Source organism: Gallinula chloropus (genome assembly GCF_964237585.1).
Source record: "Gallinula chloropus genome assembly, chromosome: 9".
Lineage (NCBI taxonomy): Eukaryota > Metazoa > Chordata > Aves > Gruiformes > Rallidae > Gallinula > Gallinula chloropus.
Genome location: NC_140094.1, coordinates 1,332,025 through 1,349,288, shown reverse-complemented (window position 1 = coordinate 1,349,288; position 17,264 = coordinate 1,332,025). Strand labels below are relative to the sequence as shown.

General features: G+C 40.3%; 1 protein-coding gene across 1 annotated transcript in view; it reads left to right on the top strand.

The window, feature by feature from the left end:
- Window positions 1-7,523: 7,523 nt before the first annotated feature.
- The window catches only part of ACSBG1 (acyl-CoA synthetase bubblegum family member 1), a gene marked incomplete at both ends in the record, with an annotated part of 33,208 nt that continues 23,467 nt past the window's right edge, over window positions 7,524-17,264 (top strand). Inside the window, 2 exons of the mRNA XM_084267866.1 lie at window positions 7,524-7,603; window positions 15,825-15,907. Coding sequence (XP_084123992.1) covers window positions 7,524-7,603; window positions 15,825-15,907 — 163 coding nt within the window. The remainder of the gene's footprint in view (window positions 7,604-15,824; window positions 15,908-17,264) is intronic.

The following is a 17,264-nucleotide window of genomic DNA, read 5'->3' as shown; positions in this document are numbered from 1 at the left end:
CCCTCCTGCTCGCCGCTCGCCGTTGCCCCGCCTCTTCCGCGGGTTTTATATGGGGTCTGGCCGAATCTTCTGGAATGACGCCGCCCTACGTCACGGCCCTGGAACGGTCTAGAATGGCCGCGCGTGACGTCACTGCCGGCTCTTAAAGGGGAGGAGCACGTTCCCGCCCACCCCTGCCAGGTGCCTCAGGTGCGCGTGAGGGCGGCCCCAGTGCTTGGGGCGGGCCCGGCCTGTAAGGGCTGAGGGGAGCGGCCCGGCCTTCTCCGGATGGAGGGGGCTGGCTGAGGGGCGGCCGGTCTCCTCAGGTGCCGAGGGGGTGGGAGCAGTGTGACTCCGCAGTGCTTGAGGCGGTTTCCTACCCCTGTGCGGCTGCTCTGGGGGAGTTCGGCCGGAATTCTTGAGCGGGCCCCGCCGCCCCTGAGGAGCCACTTGTTCTCTGGACTTAATAGAGGGGTTTTCTGGCCTCTCTTTTCTCAGCGTTTTGGGTGTTTTAAAATCACTCGAGCTAATAGGAGGCCCCTGATCTGCATTCACTCGTTATTCTCCCTTAAGTCACCTTCCTAAGGGGAGGCTGGAAGGCCTGGGAGGCTGGCTTAGTTTCTGTCTTTACTCTAGGCAGCTGGAGGTCTCAATTTATTCACTGCTGGGGTGAAAGGAGGGAAGGGGTAGTGGTACAGGAGCTGAGTAGAAGTGTGTTTTTGCATGGGCAGACAAGATAACATTGAGAAATGTAAGTAAAACTCTTGAAAAGATTTGCAAGCTAAGGACAGGTTTTGTTCCAACTGAGGATGAGAGGAAATGTTTACAGGCTCCCTTTCACTCCAGGAAAGAGTCCTTTATTCCTGGAAGCAATTGTATGAAACAAGAGCATCTCCTGTGGTTATGACAACCCAAAGGCTGCAGCTTGCCCTCAACCGTAGCAGAGGTAAAAAGTTAAGATGACCCTGTTGTGTTGTCTTACAGTGGAAAATGTAGAAGAAGAAGGGTGGGGGGGAGATAATGTGGGTTTTGAATGAAAAATATTGATGGTTTAAAGCTCTAGTGTTATTATGATTAACTGTATTTTAAGTAGATATTAAAAGATTGAAATAATCCCATCTCTGTGTAGGCCTACTAAATTAGGGAGAGCTAATCAACAAGAAAATAAAGTATCAATGAAAGGAGCAGTTTAAACCCACAGAAAATGTAGTGTTGATAAGTATTAGTAGCAGCTGAACGTGTAAAGCTGTTTAGCAGCTGTGAAAGTATATCGACAAGTAAATACAGATTTGATTTTTTTTCCCCTAAAATAACTATAGTAAATTACCTGTATGCTGTGAAGCAGATAGTTCCCTTTAAAAAAAAGGAAAGCAGTTTGTTCTAGTAATGGTATTCACCTGAGAGGTAAATTGGCAGTCATCCTCTAGTTCTGAAGGTAACAGTCCTGTGTAAGAACAAATGATAGGTTTGTTGGCAACTCTGTTGTAACTAAATGGTTTATCAGGTGAGAGGCTATGGAAGCAAATAATGAATTTGAGACCTTTATTTCAAAAATCAATTTACAGTATATTGTAAGAAGATAGTATGTAGTTTCTGTCAGTAGAAACCCTCATGTAGGTACATGAAGATATTGGTAAATATAACAGACTGGTGGGTGGTTTCTTAGTAGTAACAGTTGTTACTAGCAATAACAGCCAAAAACTTGGCTGGTATGGATCCTTGCTCCAGAGGATTGTGCCTCCTGCTTTATTTAACTTCCTTTTTTTTTTTTTTTAGATGAGCTATCAGATCACACTTACTTTAATATTCAGTATTTGTTTTCTCCATCTTTGGTTCAACCAGGCTTCTTATTTATTCTAAGAATTATAGGGAAAAGTAGTAAGGGCTGGTGTTTTGGATTAAAAAAATAGGAGATACATCAGTCCATCAGTATTCTTTGCGTCGTCATCTGCTCTGCTGAGAAATGCAGTCATCCTGATACCTGAGGAGAAGACATCACTCTTTTAGCTTTCTGAAGCAAAGCATTTCCTATTTATTAATACAGTGTTTATGGAATGGAGTTGGGATCCTCAGCAGCTGATTTTACTCATCTAATTGGTCAATATTAACAAATGCAATGCAGCCTTTAGACATGCAGATGCATTTCTCTGCAATTACAGAGGTAGTTTTTTTACTGAACTGACCTGGTGATGATGTGTGTTTCTGCTCAGTTGTGTGTTCTTTGCAGCACCCCTCACCTCCTTAAATGTGTGGTTGTTTCTAACCAGCTGTTCACCCATTTCTCAGATGACAGCTAATCTCTTTTACTATTCCTTCCCTTCCTTTACCTCCTGTGCCATGTAAAGTTATGTTGCTTTTTGCTTGCATGGTATCAAATTCACATGTAGGTCTAAACAGGAAAACAAGCAGAGAATTTATGTTGTGTGTAAGTAGGTAGTAATGGACTGGGAGTAGGGAATTCTAGATCCTACTGCCTATTTCACTTAACTGCTAGAGGACTGCCTTTGTCTGAAATGGGTATTTCCACTGTTAGTATAGAACAAGACTTGAACCACTGCCTCTCACCTGGCCATAGGAGCATACAGCTACTTTACATCCTACAAGAATTGTGCATTTATCTTTTAATATTTGCTGTATGAAGTACTGATGGAATCTTCTTGTTTGCATTTCCTTCTTAATGTGGCCATGTTGGCAACTCTCGTTAATCGTGTCTCCTGAACTGGGAAGCGGGTGTTGGAGGCAGCATCCTGGAAAGACAGGTAAGAGTGCAATCTGCTGAATTGCAGCTGCAGTTTCTCATAGCATCCTTAGATATTTGTAAAGAAGTTCCAATAATAACTTTCAAATACCTGGAGAAAAAAAAAAATCAGGAATCTGAGGGCTTGAAACTTGTGTCTGGTTTGGGATCAAAAGCTTTGGTAATCACCCTGAAAATCAGTCACAACAGACTTTCCTTTGTGTTGAGCTGCGTTCTTCCAGCATCCAAACCCAAACAGGTTTCAAGATTTCTACAGAACTGTTAGGCAAACACCCTTCAAATAATATTTCTAACATAAAATTTTTAGTCTTATTTAAAATACACTTTAAAAAGGTTATTTAATAACAGTTTAATGGAGTGGACCTTTAATGGTACTGGAACTTTTCACCATAATTAATACCTAAAAAGTATGTTTTGTCTGGAAACAAGCTTTTAGGAAAATCTTTTTGCCTGTGATGAAATGCAAAATATCCATATCTGCAGGAAAATTTAAGTCACAGAATTCTGTGAAAATTTAAATCATGACATTTGTTTTCAGCCCCTTTAGGGCAGTGTGTGGCGAATGCCTGGCATCTTGAGAGGGTTTTTCTGAGGCAGGTGTGGATTAAAATGTGCAGCAATGTGTAGCAATTAATTTTAAGTTTCACAGGAGGAGTAAGAAAGACCAGTTTGCATAGTACAGCTTTGATGGGTTAAAGGCTGGGCATCTCTAAGTGGTTTGGGCCTGTGGAAGGTTTGACTGTAAATAGGACTGCATAAATGAAAACGTAGAGGTAGATGTGAAAATGCAGTTTACTTTGAGTCTAAACTAATATTTTCCTCATAAAGAGGTGGGAAAATAGTTTCTAGACATACCTGTACTCACATGAGCTGCTGTGATCTGTCAGGGTGGTTTCCTCTCCAGCTGTTAAGAAACAGCTGCCTCTTTTCCCAGATGTGCATTCATAGCTACCTTTGCCCCCCCCATTCTCTTCTTTAGGTAGTATAAACTAGTTAAAGCTGAATCTAAAATGCTTTTGTTTTCAGTGCTCTTAAGTCCAAATGCTTTGCATAAACTAATGCATGTTGTTTCTTTATATTGCTGTGGAAAAATTCCCTAGAAAGCTGAAAACGTTGTGGGGAAAAGGAAAATTAAGTTAATTCCTGTTGCTCTGGTGTGGACAGTGAGAGAACATGGTTTTACAGGGAGGTTGCTACTGGCAGTTTGTTGGAATAACCAATACATGCAGCTGGCTGTGCTTGTGGATAGCAGAATGCTTTGAGAGGCAGACTCTGCTTTGCCTGACCAGCATACATGAGGTAGTCTTTTTGGTTTTTCCCAGAAATGCTGATGTTGAGTATGGGTAACTTTTCGGTTCCCCGAAGTAAGGGGAAACACAGCTAGGGGTGAAAGTTGTCCTTTTACTAATCCAATTAATTTCTAATGCAGGTGAGTATAAAAGGGGGGTGTTATAGTTTAAAGAGATGTCACTTGCCTGGGGCTCTTCATTATGGAATCTGCCCTTGGGCATCTTCACCTTGGCCCAAGCTAGCATAAATCTGTTGATCTTCAGGGTCTGCTTTGAGACTCGTATGTTTGCTAAGACTCAATGGAGGCATAGCCACAGTAGTATCTGATGACATGCTTGGATTTAGGATTTTGCTTAAACCCTGAAACCTACTCTTGGTTAAGAGTTACTTTGAAGTTGATGATATTTTTATTTTAGATAGAACATTGTAGATACCAAAGTACAGTCTTTCATTCCACAAGGACCTGGAAAAGAAAAAGCCTGAATGTATTTTGTGAGGAAGCTGTATATAATCAGTTAACAGCTGTTCAAGAACATAGGCAGAGCGCTGCAGTTAATAGCAAGCTGAAATACTGCTGGGCTTTAAGAGAACTGACCTGAAATAATGAAAAAAGAGTGGAAGAAGCAGTGTCATTTTCCTAAATAAAAGTAACAAAGCCTTTGAAATAGAATCTGTAAAGATATACCAGATATTTTGCTGGCTGTTGCTGTGGGGTAGGTTTTTATTGGTTTTAGACTCAGTGCTAAAAGTTCTGAGTATCAGTTCAGCTTCATGCTTGTACTGAAAAGCATTGCTTTATAGAGACGTTTGTTAGTGGTGGTGTGATTTTTCAAAGGGAAAAAAGTACCAATCACACAGGGGGGTTTGGGGTTATGGGAATCAACAGCCTGCTTAAACTGGGATGGACAGCAAGGAGCATCCAGAATTAGCATACCCCTCTATTCACTTTAAATGAACACAAGTTATGCAGTGAAACCACCGCTCTTGCCTTACAGCACCGAGGGAGTACACAGGGATGGGGAGTTTCCTGTTGCCATAGTGGCATTGTGAACTAAACGTGACACATCCTGGCCCAAATGTGAAGGGGTGCCACACATTCCCCCTGTGCTGAGGCTGATCTGCACATTGCAGTTACTGACCTTCGTAACAGCATTGCTTTGTTAGGCCTCTGTAGTATTTCTGTTTGGGATCTTGTGACAGTGCAAGCTTGCAGCGACAGTGTCTTCGACTCTAAGTATCAGTCGCTAATTCCTGAAAGGTGCCAGTCATAATCGTAGAGCAAAGGATGTGAACAGCTTTATTTGCCTCTTAATTCCCTTCGTAGCTTTGTGAGCCTGTCAACACCCAGAAATCTTAACCTGTAGCTGGAAAAAAGCAGCCCATCACACTGCAGAAATTCGGTCTGAGTCTAGCATGGTCTTGTGCAAGTTGCATGTGGGCAGATACAAGCATTAGGAGAAAAGGACCATGCTAATAGCATTGTGTAAGCTATAGCATGTCACAGTCATTTGCATATGAAGATCATTTCTTACTGAACTCTACCTAAATTGCTAGCCTCGTTTGTTAGGGCTCATTACTTGAAAAGTAATTGGAAATGTACCAGAACTACAAAGACAAATTCTATGTAGAACTGTTTCTTACAGCATGAGGTTTGTAAGGCTGCTGTTAAAGTGACTGGGCAGTTTGTGGCTGACAGTTGCAGGACACTTACACTTTAGCACAATCATGGGAGTTTTCTATTACAATCCAACACCAACAATGTACAGTCCAAAAGCAGCTCTTCTTTCCCAGTCATGTTGTGTTCCAACCCCCGCTGCCCCCCTGCCCCAAATCCGCTTGCTTCACAGCCTGGCTGTCCTGCAGCCACTATTTGCTACTGGAGGGAGTCATGTAGCATTAGAGAATGCATTAGTATGCATCAAAGTAATTTTCTACCCATCAGTTTATGGAAGTTGGTATGAAAACCAAACCAAATGCTGTCTACACACGGTGTTTATAGAGGAGAGATGTATGTTTGTGGTTTTCTGTTTATTTACTGGAAGTATAAATTCTGGGGAATTAACAGCTGTTTTCCTTCTGTGAAACCAGCTTGCTATGTAGCCACTTAACAGAGAAGATGAAACCCAGGCAAGGTAATTGGTGGTTATCTGGTTGGATTTACTCATGCAGCATAGCACGTAAAATACTTTAGATGACAGAAGACAAAAATCCCCGAGGTTTCTTGCAACAGAGTATAATCCTGTTTTTTCTTTCTGATATTTCTGGAAAGCCCAGGGAAGATACCTAGTGGCTTTCTGAAAAGAATAGTCAGAAGGACGTGGGAATTTGTAGAGTTATCTCAAAATGAAGGAACTAAATGAATCCTGACAAAAATTAATTTTAACTGCATAAGAGGACACGCTTTTGCCGTTGAAACATCCCCTATTCTTACCTATTTTCAAAGCAAAATTCTTCAGAAGTGTGAGAATTGACCCCCTTACAATACCACTGTGAGGTCTTTCTATCTTGTCGTTTCAAATTGTATCATTCACAATTAGGTCTTTGGATATGGTGCAAGTTCCTCTGGAATAAAATTCATGTCTTCCTAGAAAGTTGTTAGCCTGACATTTTCCTAATCACTACGACTGCCTTGTATCACTGAACAAAACATTATAGATGACATTCTGCGGCTCTGAAAGCAAATGACATGGCACAGCTTAGATCCCTCTCTTCTCCTTGGTAATGACAGTGTCATTAGCATTGTCTCCCAGTAACAGCACCTGGCCTGGGTTATCCCCTGGGGTAGAGAAATGCCATTTTGACCAGATTAAAACCATGCCAGGGAGGGTGCCCACAGTGGGTGGCTTGAGACATTCCCTGGCTCTTTTTTGTTTAGTTGTTAGTTTCTAATAGATTTTCTTACTTCCTGGGAAGTAGTTTTAGGCACATGTGGAAACTTCTACAGTATGCCAGAGGCCTGGTTTGATGGAGCTGATGAAGTGCTGGTGTATTTGTGCTGCTGGAGGAGTGCTTGGCTGTTGTGGTACTGGGTTTCGTAGGTATAGTTGACTTAAGGCATTTCCTGAAGTAATTAATCTGTTTTCTTTGAGAAAATAACTTCATTGAATATTCTTTTTTGAAACTAGGGTAAATAAAACTAGAATTGCTCCAACTTCTGTGAACAAATTCACTGGAAATCTTGGCAAAAGAAAAGATTTGCATCTTAAAGCATTGTGGACTCATTAAAATTCTTCTCATGGGTAATTAAAGAAAACTGAATTAAAAGGAAAGTTTAACAGTAAGCAGCTCACAGGCACTGCGACATTTCAAGCATGTTAAAATCAGAAAGAAATAGCTTTTGTAGCTGTAGTCTCCTCCTCTTGTGTTACGTGTTGGTGTTTTTTTTTAACAAATAACCAGCTACTGTTGGTTTCTTCAGTTGTCCAAGTAGCTTATTTATGCCTGACCCGCGCGGTGCCTTAGCATATTTGTGACCATCTGTAGAGCGCTTGTCAGCATGCCTAAGAGTGGAGAGACTCTTACAAAGAAGCTACAAGATGAAAGTGCAATGAATGTTTTGGAAGGCTATGAAAATGGGTAAGGAACCTGGAGCATTTATTTTGGCAAACTGCTTTACTAATTTCTCAGAGCCTGTTTGTCTTCTGCTGCTGCGCAGATCCACAAGAACCTTGTCTGCTGAATGGGGCCTCTGCTGTCTAACACAGAATAAGGAATGGGAATAACTAGAGTGAGAGAGAATTGTAGTGAAGATTCTGAAAAGGGATTTATTCTCTTATGCTAATGCCTAGCTTCGTGTTAAACCTAATTGCATCCTTCAGTATAGGTTGTGTTGCTTGTGTCCTGTTTGTGTTTAGATAGATGGTATTAATTTTATAGCATGGAGGCACATCATTTACAGACTCAGCAGAAGTTGATGTATACCTGTTCTGACCAGAGGAATGTTTACCTACTGTGGCTCAGCTGCTTGCAGCTTAGCAAAAATACATAATGCTACCTGAAAATACTGGTAAACTATCAGACTCTCACGCTGTTAAGTGATTAATGGCTCTTCACGTGGTGAGGCTTTTTCAAATTCCAGAGAATAGAAAACTTCAAATAGTCCAGAAAAATCCCCCACAGTTGATGCTCCTATACCATCCCTTCTTGTGTCTTATTGTAAGTGTGGCATTGCAGACCCTGGAAGTGGGTACCCCGGTTGCCCTGCACTTATTTCAGTGCATACAATCTACTTCAAATGGACTTCCAAAAATACACTGGCTGGTGCTGCAGAGGCAGGCCTCTCTTCCCTCCTGAATTTGAAGGAATAATCTTTAGGTGGTAATTGGCCTTGGGCTTGAGCATCTTCCCACCAAAGGTGACAAAACTTAACCAGGTAACCCATGTCTCAGAGCATGGACTGGGAAACCTCTAATTGGAAGAGTTTGTATTAGCTTATCTTCTGACAAGTAAGGTAACCCTTCTGGCTGCTGTCATCTTTCTGCAGCACAAGAGAGAAAAATAACTTTTTTCCTGTCACTGGAATGGTATTTGCTGTTAGAGAAAGCTCAGCATCTCTAGGGATTTTGGAAATAACTCCTTTTCTGTTAAACCTAAGGACACCTTCGTTTAGACAACAGCTTGTATGTTTTAACACTTGGAAGATTTGCTTGATGCTTTCAGGTAAATGTTTTTTGGGATCACTTATCACAATGGTTTCTTTTATTCTGTGCTGTGTAATCCTGGATAAGCATCATTAGGAGCAAACCGTAGACTTAACATGTTTGGAAAAGAGCAAAAGCTTAAGAAATCTTTGAAAACTTTGTAATGTTTTGATCTTGTTGTTGCTTCTAGAATCCTAACACAGTTAATGCTAGAATTGTCTCTTTTTTTTGTTTAATCTGTTCTTAAATTATAAACCAGTAGTTGGCTTGTGATTGCAATAGGTATGGGTACATGCTGACTCATGAAAGTTAGGATTTTGCTAAATTAATAATAACACCTCTATTTTGGTCTATGCATACTTCTATTTGTGGCGTGCTTAAGCAAAAAATTCCATGCTTGTTGAAAAAAAAACCAACCTCAAGGAGAATTAAAAAATCTATAGTCATTTGTCCCCACTGCAAACAGGAAATTTTAGCTTCCTTTATTAGTAAGATGTTTAGCATTTGCTGTATTTCTGAATTTCTAGTGAAATATCACAGAGACTAGAACTCCAAAATACTTTTGATGCATTGCAAGTCCTTGGCATAACTACTTCTTTGTTAGTGTTTTGGAGAAGTCAGTGCACGTTGTCTTGGTACACAGCTGTTTCCCCCGAGGTAGCAAACTTTATATGCCTTCCTATGTTAGAAGTAGGATTCCAGGTAGAAAGAGCTAGACAAAGAAAGTAAATTCTAGCAAAATGGAAAGAGGAAAAGATGACCTTTTTTGAGGCTGAAATGTGACCTACCTAAAAATGAGAGAGAGATGAAATAATGAGCTCTGTGTGACCTAACTTTGCTGTGCTGTGTGTAAATAGCCGCGCAGAGGCAGCTATTAGGTGATTTCAGCTTCAGGTCTGGGCTTTTGCTGTGCAGGGGATAACAGAGCCAGAAAATCTGTACCAAGGTCAGTGAAGGGTTATACACTGCAACTGCTGAATAGAGCCTTTTGGGGGGGAGAGGGGGGATACAAAAAGGCTGGATACATTGTTCGTTCCTTCCCAGTCACCCGTGTAGTTCTCAGCTATCTGTAAAACTGGTCTGCTCGCCAAAATAGATGGCCTGATTTTTGAGGACATTTAGTCATAATAAAAAAAAACCCTTTTCTTTTTTAGTAAAGAAATAGGCTTTACTAGATGATGTCTGCCAACTGTGTTATATGCTGAAATAGGTCTCAGCTGTTAACTTTATCTTTAGGATTTTGTTCTTTATTAAGCCTTTGTATTGCTTTTAAATATACCTTTGTGTGGGAGGAAGTTACATGAGTCATTTGAGAGACTGGTTTTTTGTGCACTGTGAAAAGCAAACTGATAGGTGAATCAGCTGACCCTTTTTGTAAGAGTAGGAGCATATCAGGGATGATTTGTGGCCCCTTTTTTAGTGGCACACCAAGTAGTTGAAACCTAAATCTAATCTGTTCTTCGAGGGCAAAGGGAAATTTTAAATATAACAAATAAGGAATATGTTAGAATGCTGCCTTATTTACTAATTACACCTCTATTTAAATTAAGATCACCAGTCATAATAGACAGAAATGTCCCCTGTAAAGGACCACAAGGACCTCTTACACGTAGTATAAATTTCGGGTTTAAAGAACAAATGTTTTGTGTCATATGTCACAAAAAATGAGAAAACATCTTTAAAATGGCTTGGGTAACAATTCACAGCTCTTCAGAGCCTGGAAATGTAGTATTTGCTGCTCAGCTATTTACGTGCTGTGCCCAGATTCCTGTTTAGCTGCTGAGCTATGAATGCCAAATGGTATTATGTTACTATGTTGATTTAAGTCAGAGTGATTTTATTGCCTTTGTCTAGAACTCCAGGACAGACACAGGATTCTAAATTTGTTGTCTTATGCTCCCTCCTACAATCTTCCCCCACAGCTCTGTTTTAAATACTGGATTCAGCACTTGCAGGATGCTTGGGGAATTGGGAAAGGATTACTCATGAATGGGATCCAGATGAAGACCATTAGTTTCTGAAGTTTCTAGGCAAGCTGCCAGGATCATTAAAATTTTCAGAGGTGCCCATTGGTAATTTAAACCGTTGCTTTTTGCTGCCAAAAGAATTGTATGATGATTACTTAATGATTCCATCTTGGATTCAAGTGCCCCAGTGAGCTATTGAAAATGCCTAACACCCAGTGAAAAATATTTTGGAATGTGCAGATAGAGACCAGAGACATACTAACAAAAGCAGCTCTAATGTAAATTAAGGCTGATGGAATGTATATAGCTGGATTGACCTGGTGAACATGTAGATCAGCTTTGGGGGAAAAGAAATTCTATAGTTAGGAGAGAGGTGGATATTTAGGATGCGTGGCACACAGAATGAAGCAGCAAATGATGCACGGTGATTGGAAGGAGGATTTTTGTCATTTACTGTATTACAAATTCCTTAAACAATCAAACAGCCAGGCCATAGGACTTCAGAGATGGAATTCACCATGTTATCCTCAGGTGAAGCAAATGGGGAAAGATGAAAAGAAAATTCTTTAAGAAGTTCTGCCTTGATTAAAAAATGCCTGGCTATTTTTTGTTTTACATTAAATAGGGTGTATATTTAGTGGCTAGGAAGGCCAGCTCAACAAAAGGGTTTGAGAAAGAAGTACTTGTCCACATGGGGTTATCTCTCAAAGATACATGCCTGCATATTACAGAACATTTATTTGGGCAAAGCAAATGAAGAAAGGAGTTCTAATTGTAAGGTGGAGACTCAGAAATATGTAGTAACGTGCTTACTGTCACTTGAAAGTAGCCTGGTGGGTGAGCCTGTCAGTGATGCACTCAGAGGAATGGCAGGGCAGATGAAGGAGCCCTATTGTTCTGGATCATCACAGTGTGGGCAAATCACAAGTGAGCCTTCCTGAGAGCCAGAGTCTGGAAGCACTATCCCATGAGAAGCTGAACAGATTCCTTTTTGGGAAAGCATGTAAGTGACAGAGTAATTGCATGCACTTGGCAGACACTGTAGCTGAGTGTTCTCTCATTATTGGCTGTGGGTTTTGTTGTAGACAATCTGCAGGATAGTATGTTTTGAAAGAAAAAAGTCCTGTGATAGCTTATAGTGAAACTTTGGAAGTGAAGCAGACTGCAGGGCTTCCTGGGGAGGTTTCAAACCAGCTATGTCTTTCTGTCCTGGCTCCTTTCATTTGGCCTTAGCTTTGTACCTTGAACATCTTGCTTATTCCTCGAAAATCAGGTGTCGTGTTAATTTCAACTTCTCTGGTAATAGATGAATGTGGTATTTTCAATAGTCAACACTTCTGGAATAATAATTAACAATACACATATGTAGTTCTCAATTCATAAACTTATTTTTTCAAGTTTGTATTAAAGCTTTTTTTCTTTAAATTACAGCAACTCCTGTAGAGGGCCAGCAGGTAAAAATGAAACATTTACAAAGCAATGGGAGTTGAAGGATAGCAATAAAGAGCAGGAATACAAAAGGATTGCTGTTCCTTTGTCACTGTATAGGAAAAGTCTGACAAATAGCTTTCCCTTTGATCTCATGATAGTATGACTGTTGCATAACAGTGCTTGCATTCTGTGGGTGCAGGTTATCTTTGAAATCACTCTGCAGAATTAAGGCCAAAACAAGTTGAACCCAACCACATCAAGCTCCTATCTTTTAACTTTCAGAGGAAGGATTCTAACCTGAACTATACAGGACAGTCACTGTATTCCACAAAGTTTATTGAAGTGAGAATTTCTGTAAAACATTTTGGATCTCCATGGAAATCATTGGTTCCTTATCATATTAAACACTAACTTCACAGATTCTTCTTAGTTTTATTCTTAGTATTTGAACAAGATTTTAATATGAGGAGAAAATTTAGAAGATGGCAAATACCTGACTGTATTTGACCTAGAATGTGAGACATAAGCAGAAGCAAATACAGGTTGGATGCTTTGCTTCTGATGACACATCACCAGCACTAAGGACTGTCAGCTACATCAGTCATTATTTTGCCCTTAAAATCAGTCCTACGTGCATTGCTTCCACTGGTTTGCACAGATAAAACGCAGGGGAGTGTTTTGTTTTGAAAACAAGAAGGAAAAGAAGCTTTCTCTTTGTTAAGCCAAAGAGAAGGTTCCAATTCTTGCTTTTTAAGTTGGCCTGACGTGTGCTAACAGCTTCAGTACAGTACAGCATCTGAGTGGCACATGTTAGTGGTGGTATGGGCAAGGGAGTTGTGCTATGTTAGGATTTGCTCTAAACCTCTGAAGAGCCAGCCAGTCTGAGCATGCCCTGCCTCTGTCTTGGGTGAAGGATGGGAGTGTGTGCTTGGAATTCAGGCAGCAGGTGAGGCTGTGTTTGATAGAATGGTACCTGGAAAGTCAGTCCCAAATCCCAGCAGGAAATACTGTCATTCAAGGGCCACTCCTGCTAATGGAGCTGTACAGTGCTCTGCTTTGTTTAGTTCTCACTGGTCAGTGTTGTGTGACATGAATGTAGTTGGTTCTAATTGGCTTCCTAAAGTGACCTCTACTATTAAATCCTCTCATTGTGCTTCATGGAGGATTTGGTATATTACCTTTGGAATCATAAAAATTTTTAAAGTAAAAATTGGATGTAGAAAATTTCATTTTGAACTACTAGTTGGATTTTGGAACGTGTTCTGCACTAATAATATTAAATAACTTATGCCAAACTTCAGCCTTAATAACAAATCTAGCAGCCAGAGTCCAGATCTCCAAAGCATTTTGTTTTTGCTGGAGTATCTCAGCACCCAATTGGTGTTCTTTCTGCAGGATGCTCAGTAAGCTCTTCATCTTGATTAAGCAGTCCCTCCGAGTTCTGCTCGATCCAGTCTTACTGGAACAATTCCAGAGATCAGAACCGTTTTTGGCTCTCCATGTAGCTTTTCTTAGGAGTTAGAACTTTAAAAATCAAAAGTAACAGCATTGAAAACATACTTTTTCACTCAGCAGGGATAGTTCTGAATATACACAAGAAATTGTGGATGGAAGAGAAAATTGCTTAGTTATAGTTGCAGAGAACAAAACCCCTCCAACTCAAATTGGCTGCTTAGTCCATAGAGAAAGGTAACAATTACTTTGCCTGCAGCTTACTAACTGTAATACTCCTGAAGGTATTAGATATGTGGAGTTCCTCATCTGCATGTTGAAGCATTACCAGAGCAAGTCCAGAAGTTTAGACTTGTTTAAATATTTTTCTATCAAAGCAACATAATATAAACTGAACCAGTATCCCAAAGCAGTCCGATGAGCCAAGGCAAACTCAGGAGATTTGTATCTGGGAAAAATCATTAGTGATGATTATAAAAAGTTGGAATAGCCTCACAGGAGGCTCTTTTGATACATTATTACTGATCAGATCTGTTCTCTTCCCAGGGCTTTTTTTTTGGTATTGGTTTTCGGCAAGAGTAACCTTTGGTTGTCTTTTGAGATGACTTTATCTTTCTGTGAAACAACAAGAAGTTAAAAAGCTTGTGTATTTAGGAGTTATTTTCAGGAACAAATTGCACTAAATTGCTAAATATCAAATGTAGTTTAAAACAGGAAACAATTCAAGAACTATTAAATGTTCAGAGGTGGCAAACAAAGGTTTTTAAAATGATGTCAGGTGTTTTGTTTTTTTTGATTGCCAAAGACATCTTCCTGGTCCATTATTTTGTCTCTGGAATCCCACGTCATTAAGCCAACATTTTTCCTTTCATTAAACACAGGCTTACCTTTCCAAATACAATATAATCCCCCCCCCTCTTAATTTACTCATCAACATCTGACTTCACCAAGGCAGTGACTATTTTCAGAGCCTAACTCTCTGCTTATCAGACAAGCTCTTTCATGTTTTGTTCCATTATGCTGTTAAGAGAGGAAATAGCCTCACAGGCAAGATTAGTGATGACTCCTCACTTTCCTTCAGCTGTACCTCTGCTCTGTCACACACAGATCCGCAGCGTAGTAGCAGCAGGGGAGGAGATGAGCTGCCATTGCCACCGCTGCTGAGAACTGCAAACTCTGCTAGATTCTTGTAAAAGGGATCCAGGCTGGTTAAGGCTTTCTTAAAGTATGATTTCATTATGAATAACAATAACAAATCCTAGGAGTGTCCCACATGTAGGTATTCTGCAAATTGTAGTTCTTAGTATGAAACGGAGTGACATCTGACATAGTGTTTGGTCCTTCTGTTTGCTGTCTTACACTGCTGTGCAAAATAACTTGCTTTTGAAGTTGTTATTTATTGAAAGCTGGGAAGATATTTGTTTGGACTTCATTTTTTTAATGTTGTGAGTTAGTTTATTATACTGAGGAAGGAAAGACTTTAGAGCTTCATTCACAACTATTCTGTTAGACCTGTTAAAGAGAGAATGAATGAATCCAAATGTGTTCTTGGCCTCTGAAGGCTGCTGATTCCCACTTCTTGTTCTGTTAAACAAAGCAGGCTAAATCAAAAAATCTGAGTGAATAATCTGCAGTGCATTGCTTTGTGTGGTCAGTCATTTCTAAATGCTTAGCTATTGTTTAGGTTTTTTGCTTACATACTCCTTTCCATTCTGTTACCTTACAGACTTTGTTTTGAGCTTGTATTAGCTGTGCTTTAAATTTCATCTGGTTAATTTAAGCTGTTAAAAGTTAATTGTGTCCATGTGATATTAACAATTGGTTGATTTGGTGAGGTTTTTGGTGAAGTTTGTTATTAGGAACTAAATCTCCGCATCCTTAGAGCTTCAACAGGTACCAACAGCGACAATTTAGAAGGTACTGTGATATTTGGAACCATGGCTGTTTGTCAAGGTTAAGGTTGATAATTGATTCTTTATACTTGCATGGTTCACAGCTTCTCTATCAAGATTGAAAATTAGTGTCTCCATCTGGTATAGGCCATGATGTTAAACCCAAAAGTCCATTGTGTGAAATGAAAGTCATGTGTGGAGTGAAAGCTTTTCCCTGTTTAACCTGATTGTAGTGGAGTCTGCACAAAAGAGGCACAATGCTCTTTGTTCCTCTGAGCTTTCCATTTTCTCCTGTTTGTGTTCCTAAGTGCTTGCAAGCCATGGCTTTGTTTTCCCTTGGATATCATGTGTGTTGATGGTAGTGGATTCTACTGGTGGTTCTGGACAACTTTTTCATAGGTGTGTTTTCTTCTAGAACCTTTTCAGGTGGACAAGCTGTCTGCAGGGATCTGCCACCTCATTTGGAGGAGACTGGAGGTGAAGGCGTGGAGCCAGCAGGTAGGCATGTGAAAGATGATGCTTGGAAACTTGAGCTCTTTTTAGAATTATTTTTTTAATGAAGTTTTTGTGTCTGGTCTAGTACCTTGTGGCTGACAGTTTTTCAGTGCTGGAATAAGGAGAGGCAGCCAAAAATAAAATGGAACTGAAGTGTGTCAGGGCAACTGCAAAATCTTCAGGAACTTTCTGTAGCTTTCAGGAATTCAGTAGTTGCTCCTGTTTTTTGTCAGTATTTGAGACTATTACTAGAGAAAAGTGAAAAATAGCCCGATCCCATAGAAAATCATACCAATTCTTGTGTTACCTTTGGCTCCACAGTCTACTTGGCAGCTGTCAACTACAGTGGATTTGGTGTGCTCTGTAATAGCTGGAAGCTGTAAGGGAGTATCTGTGCTTTGATGGGTTCTGGGTTGTGTTGTAGCACGTGCAAGCTTAGTATGATGTTAAATCCGTTGCAGTGGGAAATTAACTGAGCTCTCTGGCTCGGAGGAGGCTAACTAGCAGAACCTTCCAAGGTTCTTTGGAAGGTTTGCAGCCCTGAGGGAGCTCCCTGTTACCTTGGTGAGGCTGCTGCCAGTATCTAAATTTGCTCATTTAACTGGGGAATATTTGTTCTGTGAGACAACTGGAGCAAAGGCTGCAAGCAGAGACTGAAGAAATAAGAGATCTACGTAGGACTCGCATGCAGACCTTGTACATATGTGTAGATACCTTTATACATAATTGCCTTGTAGAAATTAATATATATTTGTTGCACAATAGGTTTCTTCAAAGAATTGAATTTCTAGCCCTTTGCTTTTTGTTTTTTGGTAGGCAGGAAATAGGGTTGGATTCGTAAAGGCGATACTTCTTTTTTTTAATTTTCTGGGTGTTTTATTGAACCAGTTGAGACACTTGCTGTGTGTGTAGATTATGACTGAGGCTGGTCCTGCAGAGTACTTGTTTGTGTGCTTGTGAAGGCTCTGACCTATTTTTCTAAGAATTTATCTGGGACGCTGGTTACTGCTGTCAGCTATCTACCCTGCTTCTCTCCCAGAGGTTGCTGCTGGCTGCAGTTTAGACTAATACACTGGGCTGTGAACCACAGTGCTCTGGAAGGAATGCATGTGGCACTCAGCTGCTCCTGTAGAGGTGACCACAGCCTCTGGAAGAAAGGTGAGGTGGACGACTGAGGGTAGAAGCTGTGCCAGCTGTTTCACTGTCATTTTCCTGCAAGTACAAGTCACACCCCATCCATTTTAATTAAGTAGTTCCTTTACTTCTGTTTAGATAGGTTTATAAGTTGATGAATCAGGAGTTTATAATTTGTTAGCCTTTGTTTTTTTTTTAAATGAGAAGCAGTGTTTGACTTGGAAGT